Source organism: Triplophysa dalaica, chromosome 3 (assembly GCF_015846415.1).
Source record: "Triplophysa dalaica isolate WHDGS20190420 chromosome 3, ASM1584641v1, whole genome shotgun sequence".
Lineage (NCBI taxonomy): Eukaryota > Metazoa > Chordata > Actinopteri > Cypriniformes > Nemacheilidae > Triplophysa > Triplophysa dalaica.
The window spans coordinates 28,473,275-28,491,141 of NC_079544.1; the positions used below are offsets into that span (position 1 = coordinate 28,473,275).

At 42.7% G+C, this 17,867-nt stretch overlaps 1 protein-coding gene across 1 annotated transcript in view; it reads right to left on the reverse strand.

The window, feature by feature from the left end:
• The window catches only part of zmp:0000000625 (cadherin-2), a 104,895-nt gene extending 96,704 nt beyond the window's left edge, over positions 1 to 8,191 (reverse strand). The window contains 2 exon segments of the mRNA XM_056744060.1: positions 5,388 to 5,487; positions 8,063 to 8,191. Of these exon segments, the coding sequence (XP_056600038.1) occupies positions 5,388 to 5,487; positions 8,063 to 8,137 (175 nt within the window). The 5' untranslated portion in view covers positions 8,138 to 8,191.
• Positions 8,192 to 17,867: the final 9,676 nt, after the last annotated feature.

The following is a 17,867-nucleotide window of genomic DNA, read 5'->3' on the forward strand; positions in this document are numbered from 1 at the left end:
AATATTTACAATGTAAACCACATAAGACTACAAACATGCCACAGGACAAAACATAAGATAAAAGTGTGCACATATCAGGGCAACTCAGGGCTGATCGTGAAAGCCGTAATTAATAACCTTTTTCAACATGGCAGTATATTTTAACACTGTCACATGCTTAACATTCTACACATCAGTAGCACTCTGACTAAAGCACTGTTTGTTGTGAAGAACACAAAGACACAAAGCCTGTGTCCTGTTCACAGGATGAAAAGATCATACAGGGATTTGTGCCTCCCGCAAAGAAAAAGATGGAAAAATGCGGTAAGTTTCATTTCAGCCAGTTGAACGGCTGCAGGGGTCATATTCTTCTTGTAATCGGCTGCAGGGGCTGGAAACTGCTGTCTTTACCAACCCAGACATTCTCACAGTCTGACCACCAGTTTGTTATATCAACACATTGTTATATTAGCATGTGGGAACTATAATAAAGCAGTGAGCGATTAACACGAGTATGGTCTGTCACACCAGTGAAGTCAATGATGAGATTCAGTTAAACTAAGCCCGCTATCCACAGTAGCATTGATAGATGAAAAAATCTGAAGACATGTGAGTCACTATCAATGTTTCTAAACGGAAAAGATTGCTTTCTTTAGACTTTGACATGTTCTTCATGAAATGTCTCTATTAAGATCTGAAAATTACCCTAAAAATGTTTCGGCCCAGATCCGTTGTTTGTATAACCTGGTGAATATTTCTTCGTCTTATCTTACATAAGATGTTTGTTTTGGGTGTGTGCGTCACATGTTTTGAATTTTTTAAAGATTATGAAATAGTTTTTACATCCAGAGAGAATATTTGTTTCCAGTTCTTTGTGACCACTTCTAGAGGTATCTGATGGTTGATTTTACATATTTATTATAAATGTAAGTAAATCACTGACGTGTATATTCTTGAGAACAATGGAAAAGGCAAGAAATGGTGATAATTAGAATTCGATCACAGACGAATGGAATATGACAGGACATGTGATAGTTGTTTTATACAGTAACGGCCTGTTTCACACAGTAGGGTTCAGAAGGTGTGTCATCATCTAATCAAAATACTTTCAGAGGATCCAGAAGAGCCAAAAGCATTGAACCCAAAAGCAATGACAGCTTACAATGTTCGGCGAGACCCACACCCTGACTGAAGCACACCACCGTTTCAGGCAACAACAAAAGAGTTCTGATAAGAGACCAGAGGAAGGCTGGTAGAGAAGAGTATTTGTCTAGTCTCTGCCATGACAAACAATGCATGTGAGGTCCTCAATAATGATCAACACAAGCCCAGCGGAAAGACAGAGAGCAAAGCCGGATGAAAGAGCTATTGAATGTTGCCCAGTGCTTTGGCAGCTCATACTGCACACAGGGCTTCCATTGTAGTGAACGCCAGCTATCCATACCTCTTATTCACCAAGCAAAGGTATGTTCAAATGATGTCTTTACTATGACTTTTTCGACATATAAAAGCCGTCCCACTAGGAGCCAGAATGAAAGTTTTCATGACGTCTTCTCAACTTCTGATATTGACGTCCAGAGGACCTCTGTGGAAAGTTGAAACATGGAAAACTTACTTCAGTTTTCATGTGGCAATAAATTAAGTGAGAATGCTTGAAACAAATTGAGTTGAATGATCTGAACGCAGAAATGTTGATTATTTGCCCAGATAACAAACAACCATTGAATCAACAGTTTAAAAAACCTTATGGGTTGAATGTGAAGTTTCGGCCAATCTCATATTAATCTTGGGCACTAAACAGTAGTATTTTATATGTCATATCTTCGAAGAGTATTTAGTTTGATCTAATTTATAAAGACCGATACAGCTGTACCATTATTTCTGGAAACAGACAACCTACGGGGGGTTTGGGGGGAGGAACTAAATCACGAGCACACAATACATCATCACATTATCTCTGCATAACTGTTGATTGACTCTAAGTTTGTGTTGTTTACATCATGCACATACACGCCGATTGCCAACAAAACACAGACATATGACTTAGTTTGACCTACCGCTCCATCTATCAGTTTCAAACGATTTGCAAATCAAGCGTTATATCAAGCGTTTATATAACATCCATCATTGAAATGGCGTTATCAAACAACACACCTCAACTTCTCTCACTATCTTAAGTGTTTCGAGCTGCAGGCCCACAGAGCAGCCGATCTTGATGAGCAGGTCTTCCTATCGCTCGTCGGTTGACCCGTGGACGGGCTATTTCTTTCACCTTGCCGTGGGCGTGCAGCATGGCTTAAGATTGTAAAGAAATCAGAATGCAGGACGCAGCATTAAATAACCCCCTCACTTTTGCACTCACAACAAATGTTCCATTTTATCAAACGAACATTATTGTGATCAGTGTTTGCTTTTTGGGCTCTTTATTCTTGGCTTTCAGTCATTCTCTTTCAGAGGCGTGATAGTGTTTAAACAGAACACTTGCACATTGTAAAAGAAAGAGAAGCTTTAAGAAAAGTTTAAGTTGTTTTTATGGCAATTGACAGACAGTATTTTGTCTAGCTTTCCTGTAGCTCAGTGGTAAGAGCAAGGTTGTGGGTTCGATCCCAGGGGATTGCAAGTACCTATGTAAAATGTATAGGATAAAGCAATGTAAGTCGCTTTGGATAAAAGCGTCTGCCAAATGCCTAAATGTAAATTTTAATGTTGAATTATTAATGATTGGTGTGTGTGTGGTGGCTACATTTACATTCAGTAATTTAGCAGTTGCTTTTATCCAAAGCAGCTTACAAAGAGTTCAGGGAGCAATAAGGCGATATGTCATACAGGAGCAATAAGTACTGTGAGGAAATCAACAGAAAATATTTCATGACACACTTTGACATTAACACTCATCATACCAGCCTCAACAATGGGTACAATCAACAAAATACTTCAGATAAGCTGCAACCTATTCTGGGAGTCATGAATGAGGTTTGTGCTGCGTCCCAATTCACATATTTTACTATTCCCTTAAAGTATGTAGTATTTTTGCTTTAGAAAAGTGTATACATTTTAGTGCAAAACTGTTTGCACGCACTGGGACATATTAACGTGAAATGGAAGTGGCCATTGTTGCCTAGACGACACTGTGATCCTAAAAATATATCTGTTCCTTGCATTTAAGTATTTATTAATTTATTACTTTTTTTGTAGTTTACTGTATATTTACATTTATTAGTTTAGCGAAGCATCTTTTATTTCTTGTTTTTAATGCAGTGTAGCGTCACAAAACTCCGCCCTCTCGCAGTGAGTTGTGGTTAAACATCAAGTGTCCATGGATGTACACTTCCAATTTACACTGCAAACAGTAGACCATCCGGGGACTTTGAGAATACTCATTTCAACATACTATTCTATTTTCAAAATGCTATTTAGGACGGATAGTATGCGAAATTGGGACACAGCATTGGTCTATTGATGTTTCCTAGCATGCATTGCAGCATGAAGCTTTAGTTGATTGTCACCATTGTTGAGTTTCATTCTTGATTTTTAATAGATTCAGATTACTTGAGTATTCTCTGTTAATTCATGGAAGTCTGCTTTAATCTCACACTGTAGTATCCCACAGTATTCAAACAGCAATAAAAACTCATGAACAATTAGTTTGATGACCTCCATCTGATCTTAGTTTCTATTGCCTCATCAAATGGGCCTCATTCATAAATATATGTGTACATTTCAAGTAATTTGTGCGTAATCCGGATTCACAAATACTTCGTAAACGTCATATTTGATAGTGAAATGTGTTTATATTTATGAATTCCAATCACTCTTACACAGGGCGTGCATGCATGCTCATCCATATCTGCCTCTGAACTACAGCTACGCAAATGAGGTATCTAGGAATGCTGGAATCCTCTGGACTTTGGTCTCTGGTTTTGCAACATAATGCATTAATGCATGAGATGCTATATACTTACCAATAAATCAATCAGTTAACTGGTGTCCAGCAATGTGCGCCTCATTAAAGTATCAATACCAATTAGAAGAAAAAAAGTATTGCTTATGACAGAAGGGTATCGCAGTACTTTTTTTCCATGTATCATACAACACTACTGCCGGTTAACATATAGTATTAATAATTTGTGTTTAATTACTATTTTATACTTGTTAATGCCTGACAACAAAAACAGAAAATATGTGTTTATGGGGCAGTTACTTTCATTAAAATATAGTATGTGACAGTTCAGAGACTAGAAGCAAAAGTAACAACACTTGTCTGACTCTAAACGCAAATGCAACGTGTATGTAATCAACGCTGAATAACAATAGTTGAATCAGCATGCTAAGAAAAGAATGCAGCAACGTAGTCCATATACAGATTATTATGCTTGTATTAATGCATCGTATAATCTTTAATAATGATCAATACAACTATTAATTGATAGGAGAATTTTTCATATAAAGCTGCTTTGAATCCAGAAAACATTCTGTAAGTACATTTTGAATTGAATGTCATAATGTCTTTTTCTTCTTCATGTTAGTGTTCAGTCAATATTATCATCACTCTCTCTCCTTTCACTCACCGAGAGCACTCTATTATCAGTTCTGTGTCACATTAATAATCACCTCTCTGTGAGAAGCCATTCTGAGATCAGATGAGCTGTTATTTATGAGAGGAACCAGCCTGCCGTTAAATTCTTCAGTGACAGTCCTCATGCAAAGCCAACTGACACATATTTATAAACGTTCTCTCTTCATGTTTTGTGGAGTTTAACGAGCATGTTGATAGGCTAGCTCAAACTAATAGAGTTTAATGTAATGCGTGTAACATACAGGAGTTCTGTTAGAATCTATACTTACTAGTTTACTAAAAGAAATGATGTCCTCTACTTCATTCATCTCTGATATGTCCCTAAAACTTTCAAGCTGGCTGTTAATAGGCCCCTTATTAAAATGTCCAACCTGATTTCAGAGAATTGCTTCACTTTAATACCTTATCTCAAACCTTCCTTTTACTTCAAAATACTTCATCGGCTGGTTTCATGTAGAGCCTTTTGAAACTGTGATAAAACTAAAATCTGGACCTCAACCAACATTTCCCTGTTTAAGCGCATTATATGGAGAAGAACACTGGAACTCTAGTTTGCTTGTCAGTGCTATGAGACTGTTCGGGTAGCAGCAGCAGTAGAATTCGAGTAAATTATGTCACAATTTTCGGGTGACCATTCACTTTCAGCTTTAGATAGCATAATGCTTTTAATCCTCAGGTCATTATCAGGAAATTTGTATATTGACTAGAAATACTTTAAATGCACTGTATGTCACTTTGTTTGAAGCACTTCAATGAAAATGTACCGATGCACAGATCCAGAACACAGTCTGCATGTATAAATGTTCGCTTCACATTGGGAATGTGTATTTACCAATGAACACAGGCTGCCCAGGCAACACGGTTTCAGACATTATGGTGGTATATATATCTTCAGAAAAGCCCGGTCTGCACACTGTGCTGCCTTCACCCATCTGTAAAAACACCATCAGGACTCATCAGTTTACTAGGAACATTACACAAACCAATGGGAGCTGCATCATGTTACTCAGCGATTACTATTGCACTCAGGTGAAAACAAACTGTGGCTTGCCAAAGTATTCATAACCCCTCTTTTTTACTTTTGTTATGTTGCTGGTCTGTGATGGAAACTACTTTACATTTATGTTTTTAACATGAATCTACACTCCATACACCAATGACAATGGTCATGAAAGGCCTGTGCTGATGAGCTTCTCTTTAGTACCTGCCATCTGAAAACACCTCCACAGCATGATGCTGTTTCCACCACACTTTAGTGTTGAGATGGTCTTGTGTTGCTGTAGGTGATGAGCGGTGCCCAGTTTCCTCCAGACATGATCCTTGAAACTGAGATTCAACAGACCACAGAATCTTGTTTCTGACTATTTGAAATATTCTTTTAAGTATTTCTTTCCAGTTTGTATGTGTCTTCACTGAAGAGAGGCTTGCATTCGCTCATGCTGTGATAAAGCCGATTGGTGGAGTGTTGCTATGATGTTTGTCCTTCTGTAAGTTTCTCCTGTCTCCATACATGAACACAGAGCTCAACCAGAGTGATCATCAGCTTCTTGTTTACCAATCTTACCAAGCATGTCTCAGAGCTCTACTGGAAGGTCTTTTTATCTCATAACTTGGTTTATGTTTTCAGCTGTAAGACCTTTTTACTGAAAAGTTTTTGCCTTTCCAAATCATACTCATACTTATTTAACTTCACTTTAAGTGTAGTAACATCAACAAGCAAAACTTGCTTCTGAGCTAAATTTCAAGTGTCCCAGAAAAGGGTACAAATACTTATGCAATGTAAATAATCTGTAGTATGTTTGCCTCTCATTCAACCTGAGGCTCTCATACCAACATTTCTTCTATATTGGACTACATCAACACCACCATTGACAGTGTCTCCAAGAAGAAACAGATCTCTTCGTACCCTAATCAGAAGCAGTGTATGAACAAGGAGGTCCAGCTCTTGTTGAAGGCCTTCAGATCAGGTTATTCACAGGCCTTCAGCACATCAGGGCAAATCTAAAGAGGGGTATCAGAAAGGGTAAGCACTGCTACAGGCTTAGGGTGGAGGCTTCAGACTTAACACTTTTCCAATTCCAACCCTCTACACATGTGGAAGGGCCTCCAGGCCATCAGTAACTACATGGCATCCCTAGACGTGTGCTGAGGGCAAGTGCTTGAGCAGCTCGCATGGGTAAATGTTCAACCTGTCCCTCGCCCAAGCATCTGTGCCAGCATGCTTCAAATAAACCTACATACCAGTGCAGAAACACTCCTCGCGGAAGTGACGGCCACCCTGTAGCACTCACACTGTGATTGGAGCGACTAGTCCTGGCACACCTCAAGAAATATCCCCAAAAAAACATTAAATTTACGCCATACAAAAAATTTTTTTATTTGACTTGTCAATTTGTCGAAATTGTTCATACATTTTAATTTCAATACAGTAGACAAAATGTTACAGAGAAAATATGAATAAACCAAACCCGTTGGCAGCTAGATCGTGCAAAATGAAATCACAATCTAAACCGAACTATTTAACATCCATGCTAGAAATGTCCTGATGACCGTCTCGCCTCCAAAAAACACAAACGTTGTCCCTCTTCGCTTAAGGTGCACTCTACGACCTGCCCACTCTGTCTGGGGTCTGACGCATGCAAATTAAACAACACAGTAAGAACTGGCCTAGGCGCGCAGCACATGCATTATAACACAGTCCTCAGATCAGGCAGTACCGTGTGGTTAGTTAGAAGGAATTCTTAAATAAACCCAAGCCCCAACTCAAACCATAATTTACCCCTAAAATCAGAGGGACATGATAAGTGAAAAACAATGGTCTAGAAGCACCTAATCCTGGTTGGAAGATTAACCTTAAAATAAACGGTAAACTCAATTCTGAAATCTGATTGGTTGATTTAAATGTCCCAGGGACATTTTAAATGATGTTGCCTTAAGGATATCAACCACTTGGCAAAAACAGGAGAGCCAAGCAGCAACGTTACAGAAGTGCCAAAAATGAAGGGGTTTGAATACTTACGCAAGCCACTGTATAAAAAAGACATTTTAATGAAAAGTAATTTCCTTTTTATTAGTATTATCATCACCTTGATAATGACTCGACGAGTAGGGTAAAGGTAACACAATTTGTTTATGTATATAGGCCTATTTAATATTGCGGCGGTATCTATAATAACACCATGGTACAAGCGTTTAAAACCTTTGGAGGCCACAAACTGCAGATGTTTAACTTAAGTGTATATGAAAGAAATCATTTAAATGTTTTATACACAAAATGTAAAGCTGATATTATTCTGACATTGCCTACAATATTCTATTTAATAGGGGTAATAGCTACTGTGTTTAACTTCCATATGCAGTAGTGAGCTTCATCTCCTATATTGTCTGTACAGCACCCCACTGACAGACTCTAAACGGGACACATTTATGATTTACAGCCAATAACTCCGCAACAACATAACATGCTAATAATGAGAAAGGACTGATGAATGGATAAAGAAACATTACCTGCGAGGCTGAAAGGAGGAATAAAAGCAGTAAATCCATGCAGGATATCAGTGGCATTGACGTGTGTGAATGCATGTCTGTCGTGCACTATATCAGATTGAAAGGCTGTTTGTTTCCACTGTGTTCAGCTCCTCTGCTGGTACTGGAGTTCAAACACAACACAACATCTCTCTCGCACTCTCTCTCTCTGTCTCTCTCTCTCACTCACTCTCGGCATTGCATTAGGAATGTAGAATAGCCAAAGCAATACAACAGTAGAACTAAGACAACAGATATAATCTGTAAAAATAGAAATAAAAATACAGGAAGTAAAAAGTACAGTTAAAGTAAATAAATTAGCCATTTCGTATTGCATGAATAGTACACACATATTTTGCAGCTAGTTTTGTCATCTTCTCCAAGTAGAGAGTGGAGTTTCTCTGAGTCACTAATAGTAGAAAATGAACGATTTAATGCTTCAAATTGTGGTTTCTCTTGTAGTGGTGTACTTGGGACATGCAACAAGAACGTGTTTCTCATCCTCTTTTTGATTTAGATCACAATGTCTACATAGTATTTCTTTTCTCACCATCCAGGATTTTTTATGTCTCCCTTTTTTCTATTTCTAAATAATGGTAACAAAGACGATACTTTGAAAGGATTTGTCTTTCTTTGAATTGATTTATTGATAAGTAGTTTGCCAGTCTGGCGGTTCTATTTAGGGCAGAATAACACGGTCATGATCAGCAAGGCAATGGACTCTGTTTATTAAAGATGGACACAAAACCGTCCAAGGGAGGCAACACTGGCAGCACAGAGCTCGACTCTTACGCCGGCATGGGGAAGGCTGCTGCAGACTCTGCAGCAGGCTCTCTCCTTAGCCCTCCATCTCTGGCCTCGCCGGCGCTGGGTCCGTGAGTACTTGGAAGGAACTCTGGAAGGGGTTGGTGGTGCAGACTCTGCTAGTTCCAATGGCTCTAGGTGTTCAGACTAGTCTGAATCAGAGTCCGAAGAATAATCTGATATAGTGGAGAAGAAAACCTCCAGAGCATGCTCTCGCAGAAGTCCCTAAAGTCATCACAAAAGGGAAGCCTCACACATAGCAGTTACCCACTCTCTTGCAGGGCCAGTGAGCCTCATGAGGAGGAATGCCACTCTTGAGGTCTCTGGTGGGAAAAGATGACTCCGCTGGCCCAACCGGTACACAAGGTCAGGAAGCAATAGGATGAATGGGGCTCATTGTCCCAGGTTCGATGAGGTCAGGCTAAGTGCTACTGAGGCAAATTTATACTTCAGATGTTTGTCAATCTCTTTGTATATTCCAGGGTTGTGTTTAGAGTCAGATTTAGTTTGAGTTTCATTTATTAGCTGGGCTGTAAGTATGTTTAGAGGATGAGATACTGTGGTGCTTTATTTTGAATAGATTCTGTATGGGATTGATTGAGATGATGCCAGAATTTAAGAGCTCTTTTTTTCTATCTCTATGTTTACATTTACATTTAGTCTGCGACTTACAAGTTGGGTAAACAATGGAAGCAATTGGATCAACATTAAGACAACAAAAAGCATAAGTGCATAAAAAACATACTACTACAAAGCCTACTACAGCGTAGGGCTAAGTAAGTTTGTTATGGTCTGGCCGTCTGGTGGTCGGCTGAAGGAAGGAGGTGAAGGGCAAAGCTGGTTCGGGGTTGGAGGCCTCCGAGGAAGACCCCGAAGAAGTTCTCCTCCCCCGCTTGCCACGGAGACCAGATGGAGGTGGTGAAGAGACTGCAGAGGATGGGGAGAGGCCCATGACCCCGATTTGTAGGGAATGACCCTCGGGGATGACGGCCAGCGGAGAAGGAGAGCAGGACTCAACTGAGACCCAGGGCTTCGGCCGATTCATGGCGTACCTGATCAGTTCGGTGAAGCCCAGCGGTCTCAGCGTCTGCATCTCCTCCCGCGTCAGAGGATGGTTGAGGCCGCCATTGAACAGGACCATCTGTTCTTGCTCATCATGGACCATCTCCTCTGCAGTCTCAAAGAAGCGATCCGCGAAGCCAAGCACGTCGCCGTATCCCTGACGAACAGTACACAGGCGACGGGCCTGACTTGCGCGTCTCGCTTCCATGCCTACTGGGTTCGATCTTGGCACGTTCATTCTGTCATGAATTGTCACGGACAGGACAAGGCAGGAGAACCCAAGTGCAGGCACAAGAAAAGACGGATGAAGGGGTTAACAAAGATATTTATTATATATATAACAAGACTAAAAAGGCAAAACAATACCCAAAATGGGGAAAACAGGGTAAATAATAAACTTAAACAAGAACACTGACTCACTAAAACTGGGTACAAAAACAAACACTTGATTAGAAACTGAACTGACACTTACTTAGAACACTTAGAACACATAGAACAACTCAGACGAGGACCAGGTATACACAGCATACAAGTACAGGTACAGCTTACAATGAACGTGCACAGGACAACGAAACATGAGGACTCTTTATAGGCAAACAAACACAGGATAATAAAAAGAAACAGGTGCTGGGGATTAAGTACTCGGGGAAAGCGGACGAGGAGTGAGAGGGGCGGGGCCAAAGACGAGACACGAGAAAGAACTATGTCTTTCCCACATAAAACCATCAGGCAATGCCATGGCTCCACTCGAGACAGGAATAAAACATGACATGATAGTGGAACCATGACATTCTGTGCTTTAATTAAGAGTAAACTAAATGGAGAACCGTACAAAACCCTTAAAAATTAATTAAATATGTTACAAAAACTCAATTTCAAACTTCTATACAATCTTCTCTTCTTTGTTCTATGACAGGACTGTTTGATAGCCTGCTGGTGGGAGACAGGGGTCTCTATGTATGTCAGAGGTTTTTGCTATCCTGACCACAGAACCACTTCAACATGGCCCTCAGTCAAACCACAGTCAGGATTGAGATGACCATCAGATATTGAAATCTACACTTCAGCTGACTACTAAATTCACATTCTGGCATTTTTTATCTAGCCTTCTTTATTTAGAATCAGCTTCTCTATTGTAATTCACATTTCTTCAGTAACCTATGGAGGTAGACACTTCAGTTTCTGAGGAGGTTCTAAAATGTCCTACAATAACGGAGACACCAGTTACGTAAAACATAATACTCACATTCACACTTGTGCCATATAGAATAGAAGCCTACAGTACATTGCCCTCTTTTTTAACTCTGTCAGAGCGCACAGATAGTTTCTCTTCATCATGTGCTTCATCCTCATTAATAAAGGTCAACTAAATGATGACTAATATAAGGCAGGACATTTTCATCCACTGTGGGGGTGTAGTATACTACAGTAAATGTGTTTAGTATATAGTCATTTAACTCAATCAGCAGTGTTTCACTTCTCTCTCGTGTAGACAACAGAAACAGTATTACTCCTTGGCTGAAATACATTTTTGTGTTACTTATATTTGTGCATAATTATATCCTAAGAAACATATGGAACTCCCTATATCCATGTTGAACGTGATTGGTTTTGTGATAACAACATCACTCATTCATGTGCACGCGTGCTCAGACTAATCGTAGCTTCAGGAACAAATCTTGAGTTGACAAAGAAACTCCATAAGCTGCTTCATGGTACCAACAAAGCTTGATCACGTCGGTTTGCTTTTGTCAGGCCAAAACTAATCCTGTAACCCTGAGTTTGTTCAGCAAGATTGAGGGTTGATTAAGGTCTGTGGGTAAATTTTTTTGATAAATGGTTTTATAAAGTCACAGCTCCAAATTGTGCTGCTCTGGAGTGAAATGTCTGATTTGGGACTTTCAGATTTTGTAAATAGATTCCAGAAATTGTTTTGGCCCACAGATTCGTCAATTTCATCAATTTGTCTCAGTTATGCCTGTAACCTCAGTTCCCTTATGGAGGGAACGAGACATTGTGTCGAGCCGACAGATGGGGTTCGCCCTTGAGAACCTATCAACTCTGACTACTGTAGAAGAGGCTAATGAAATTTGGCAAATGAAATTTGCATGCCGGACTCCCCCTCCCGGATATCCGGTATAAGAGGAAGACAGCGTGCAGCATTCATTTACCTTTTGTTCTGAAGAGCCTGAGAGCCTCTCACGACTACAGCAGAGGACGATACGTGTTGTGGCATAAGAGACACAACGTCTCGTTCCCTCCATCAGGGAACTGAGGTTACAGACGTAACCGAGACGTTCCCTTTCTGTCTGTCTCTCGACGTTGTGTAGTGTCACAATCTCTAGCGAAGCGACGGTAGCAGGCCTGGGCGTGTCAGCACAAGGCTTTCGCAAAACTGCAACCTTCCAGTTTGATGGTCGGGGGGTCATAGTGCTTTCTTGGAGAAAGATGAGTACAGCCCTGACCGGTAACCTTTCATGGACGGAGGCCTTAGCTCTCTACTAGCAAGAGGCCGTCTGGATCGGGTTTACACCGGGTGAGCGCGACTTCCTTAATTAGGGATGTGCTGCAGAGGCCACTTCCTACCCGGGGGGAGGAATACAGTGGATATAGATATGGTCTCGCCCTTTAGGGGAGATCGCATGGAACATGCGGACTGAGTGGTTAACCGCGAGGTGGAGGTCCACCTGGGGGAGGTCATGGGTTACCAGGAGTGGGAACCATTCTCATTAGGATACATCAGACGGAACAGTCCACGGAGGGGGTGTTACAGACATCCGGTAGCACTAGGTCCGGTTAGAGCTATCTGTGATAGTTCATATCATCTCCCGGCCTAAGTCCCGGGGGGTGCTTGCTTTGTGATGTATGGAATGCCTGTTCTTAACCATGTGGTTGGGTAAGAAGGGAGGCATATAGCACACTGACCCAAGCTGCTGGAGGGTGGGGAGGTGCTTTTGCAGGCATACGCGAAGGTTGTAGCCCAACCCGCAGCTCTACAAATGTCTGCCAGAGAGGCGCCTCTGGCCAGTGCCCAGGAGGTGGCTATACCGCGTGTGGAGTGAGCCCGCACTGCCAATGGGCACGGGATATCTTGTTACGGGTATGCCGCCATGACGGCATCCCCGATCCAGTGCGCCAGTCTCTGTTTGGAGACAGCTCTCCCCTTCGGCTGTCCTCCGAAACAGAAAAAGAGCTGGTCAGAGCTCCTGAAGCTCTGCGTGCGGTCCAAGAAGAGGCGCAGTGCGCGTACTGGACACAACATGGATGGGGTTGGGTCCTCCTCCCCAATGGGAAGTGCCTGCAAGTTCACCACTTGGTCCCGGAAGGGAGTCGTGGGAACTTTGGGCATGTATCCAGGCCTGGGTCTCAGGATAACGTGAGAGTTGCCAGGGCTCGAATACAAGGCAGTCGGGTACACGGTGAATGCTTGAAGGTCCCCTGCCCTCTTGAAGGACGCGAGCGCCATCAGGAGGCCCGTCTCACTGGAAATGTGAGGAAGATCGGATCCTCCGAGGGGCTCTAAGGGGGCACGGAGAGGCCCGCCAGGACCACATTAAGGTCCCAAGACGGTATGAAGCGGTGAAAAGGCGGATTCCGCCTTCTCGCGGCCCTTAGGAACCTGTTGACCAGGTCGTGCTGCCCTAGAGACTTTCCATCCATTGAGTCGTGATGAGAGGCAATTGCGGCTACATAAACTTTCAGTGTGGAAGGGGAGATGTTAGGCTCCAGTTTCTTTTGTAGGAAGGACAACACGATCCCGATCGAGCACCTCCGTGGGTCTTCTCGTTGAGAGAGACACCAGGATGAGAAGAGGCACCATTTATAGGCGTATAACCGCCTAGTAGATGGGGCCCTAGCCTGGGTGATGGTCTCTGCCACAGAGGGGGAAGCCTACTCAGGATCTCCTCGTCCTGTCTAGAGACCAGACATGGAGGTTCCAAAGATCTGGTCTGGGATGCCAGAACGTGCCCTTCTCCTGAGAAATCAGGTCCTCTGTCAGGGGAATTGGCCAGGGGGGAGTCGTTGTCCAGAGCATTAGCTCTGAGAACCGAGTGCGGTTGGGCCCATACGGCGCAACCAATAACACTTGGTGCTCCTCTTCCCTGACCCTGCACAGTGTCTGTGAAATGAGGCTCACTAGGGGGAAGGCGTACTTCCGCTTGTCCCGCGGCCAGCTGTGCGCAAGGGCATCCGTGCCGAGGGGGGCCTCGGACAGGGAGTACCAAAGCGGGCAATGGGTGGTGTCACGGGAGGCGAACAGGTGTACCTGGGCCTGCCCGAACAGCATCCAAATGAGCTGGACTGCTCGGGGGTGGAGTCGCAAGAGAAAGAGTGTCGGCTGTCTGGTTCAGGTTGCCTGGGATTTGTGTGGTCCGCATGGAGCGGATCACCTGTTGACTCCACAGAAGGAGGCGTCGGGCAAATCGTGTTAGCTGTCATGTGCGTACACTACCCTGACGTTTGATGTACGCCCCGGCTGTAGTGCTGTCCAGGCGGACCAGGACCTTGCAGTGCAAGTAGCAAAGCCCACAACTCTAGGCAATTGATATGCCAGCGCAGGCGGGAGTCCAACGCCCGCTACTGCGTGCCCGTTGCAAACTGCACCCCACCCCTGCAGGGAGGCATCCGTCATCACCACGACATGCCCCGTAACCTGTCCAAGAGGGACCCCAGTCCGGAGAAAGGTCATGGAAGACCAGGGGGTTAGGGTGTGCCAGCAGAGGGCATTATTACCATGCGCCTGCTGCCAGTGCACCACGCTCTCCTCGGAACTCGACTCTGTAGCCAGTGTTGGAGTGGTCTCATTTGCATCAACTCGAGGGGTATTACCCCCGCCGAGGATGCCATGTGCCCCAGGAGCCTCTGAAACTATTTCACGGGGACCGCTGACTGCCTGAAGTGTTCCTGGCAGTTCACCACTGAAATGGGGACAGAGTTGAGTTCCATGCCGAAAAAGAGAATGCTCTGTGCCGGGGAGAGCTTGCTCCTTTCTCTGTTGACCTGTAGTTCCAATTGATCTAGGTGCTGGAGCACAAGATCCCTTTGTGTAAACAACAGATCTCGCGAATGTGCCAAGATAAGCAAGTCGTCGAGATAGTTCAGTACCCGCACACTTTTTCCCCGAGGGGAGAAAGGGCTGCTTCCACCATCTTCGTGAAGACCCATGGGAACAGGCACAGACTGAAAGGGAGCTACCTGATGCAACTATCGTGTCCGTCCCCCTCCTCGATGAGGGTGCCGCACACAAGAGAACAGAGGACGTGCCGCGTTGGAGAATGCTCAGTCCTTAAAACGACTTTTTGGAAATTTCTCTGAACACCTCTGGAACCGCCGAGACGCCCAGGGGGAAGTTGCTGCAGTATAGGGACGATCCGCTGCCTCATGTCGTAGATCCGGCAATTTTGCTTGAAGATTTTAAGTAGTTTGTAATCATGAGCAATGGCTCTGAAGAACAAAAGGTAAATGAATGCTGCATGCCGTCTTCGTTTTATGCCGGATATCCGGGGGGCGGAGACCGGCATGCAAATTTCATTAGTCAAATTTCATTGGCCTCTTCTATAGTAGTCAGAGTTGATAGGTTCTCAGGGGCGAACCCCATCTGTCAGCTCGACACAACTTTGAGAGACCGACAGAAAGGGAACTAGCAAGGAAATATTGATATTTAAAGTTTGAGTAGGTGAGCCGAAGTGTCTGATTGTTTGATTATCTAATTTTCTTATTAGCAAGTTGTTGAAGCATTTTTCTGGCACATTTGCATTCATTATCGAACCAAACCTTCTCTTAAAATTCTTTGTTTACGTATTTTATGATTGTTTTATTGTTTCATGTAAGATATAGTAGCCAATGTTTGCAAAGTATGATTAAGATGTAGCTGAGTTTATACCATTGGTATCTGGGCTAAATTCTCTGGACATAAATTCATCCAGCAGTTTTAATATTGCAGGACTGCCCATGTTGTCCAGGAAATGTTCAACATTAGATTGATTTAAAAATGAATTTGGATTTTAAAGGGAAAAGTTTTTCCTGTTTGTGTGATGTCCAGATGGTTTCATTGATGGGTGAAATGCAGAGGTCACATTTCGGTTATAGGTCACCATAACTGACAAATAGGTCACTTTCATTTAATTAAATCTCCAATGGTAATACAATATTTAAGTTCAAGTTTCTTTTCAATGGTTCAGTCTTTAGCTCCTCTGATTTTCATTCTGTGTCAAACTACATAGAAGTCCCGATTTAAAACAGCTCAACAGTCTCAGCTCAAGACAGGGTAAAACTTCTGCTAAAAAATGATAAAAATGTTGCTCTAGAACTTCTTTTTAAACTATCAGCTATCTTTATTAAAGGGGTCATTTGACACGGTTTGTTTTAGATGTATTACAATGTGTATACACGATTTAAGGTTAAAAAACGCTGCATTTTCCCACATACCATGCATGTTTGTATCTCCTCTTTTCTCCGCCTCTCTGAAACACGCTGATATTTTACAAAGCTCATGGCTCTGAAAAGCGAGGTATGCTATGATTGGCCAGTTAACCAGTGCGTAGTGATTGGTCGAATACTGCACGGAAATATCACGCCTCTCACCATATTCGGAACATCAGGGTTCAAAAACTACTAACGGTTGATAAAATGACATGGCTGCGCCGGCGACAGTATAATGAGATTTACAAGACCGCCCACATTACTTGCATTTTAGATTTGGGCGGTCTAAGTCAAATCGTGTTACGAACTGACGTAGATTTGCCGGGGCGTTTCAGGCAGGTCTGGGTGAGCATTCGCTTCTAGATAAAATACATCTTGCAATTTTACGTGTTTGATTCATGCATGGACAACTTATAACACACAAAAGACAAAGAACAACATGTCTTTATGGAGTAAATGTATTTTCCTAAAAATTTTTATATATCTGGAGCTCATCCAAAGTATGACTGTTCATCTCTCTCTCGGCCACACGGACAGCATCACAGAGGTGTTTGTCATGAGGACAATATTTGGTTATCAGGGTGTCCGCGGGTCCTTAAAAAGTCTTAAAAAGTCTTAAATTCCATAATGTGAAAATAAGGCCTTAAATAGCATTAAAATGTCTTAAATCCGCGTTTCAAAGGTCTTAAAAATCCAATCAGACCTACACCATAAAAAAATGTATTTTCGTTTTAAAATCATGTCATTATTAGGCTACGTCTATTTAAAAAAAAAAATAGGCGGAACCGCAACTAACGCATTAATTCGCGGGGTAATTTGCTAGGCGCGTGGACTGGATATAAGCAATATCTCGCTTTAACCATGGGGAAGTGTAAATATAATGAAAACTGGTTACATAACCCTAATTTTGCGCCGTGGTTAAGACCAGTTTGTGGCAATGCTTTCGAAGTCAGGTGTATATTCTGCAAGAAAGTTTTAAAACCCGGAACAATGGGGATCAAAGCTTTGGAAACGCACATGCAGTGCGAAAAACACAAAGCGGCTGCGGAAACCTGTCGGAGAACACCAGATATTTCTCAGTTTTGTTCCGTTGCGCCCTCCTCAGTACCACTGAGCACTGATCCATGCCTTACTCCGGCATCTGCATCAGCTTCAAGCACCGCGGTTTCTACACCAACAGACATCCGAACAACGTTTGGCGCCACCGCAACACTCAGAGCCGAGGTACTGTGGTCTCTGCATACTGTAACAAAGCACCAGTCCTATAACGCTAACGATGCTGTCGGGGACATTTTTCGAACTATGTTTAACCGATCTGTACAGTAAAAACCCAATGTTCAGGTTATTGTCATGCAGTGTACATTCCTCATGTTACTGCTGTGCAGTTTTTTTTTTGTTGGCTGTCAATTTTCTGCCTAACGATTAGTCAGTCTTTGCACTATGTTTTGCAATTTATTGTTCTTTCACGCTTTCAATATGTCAATAAACAATGTGTGTT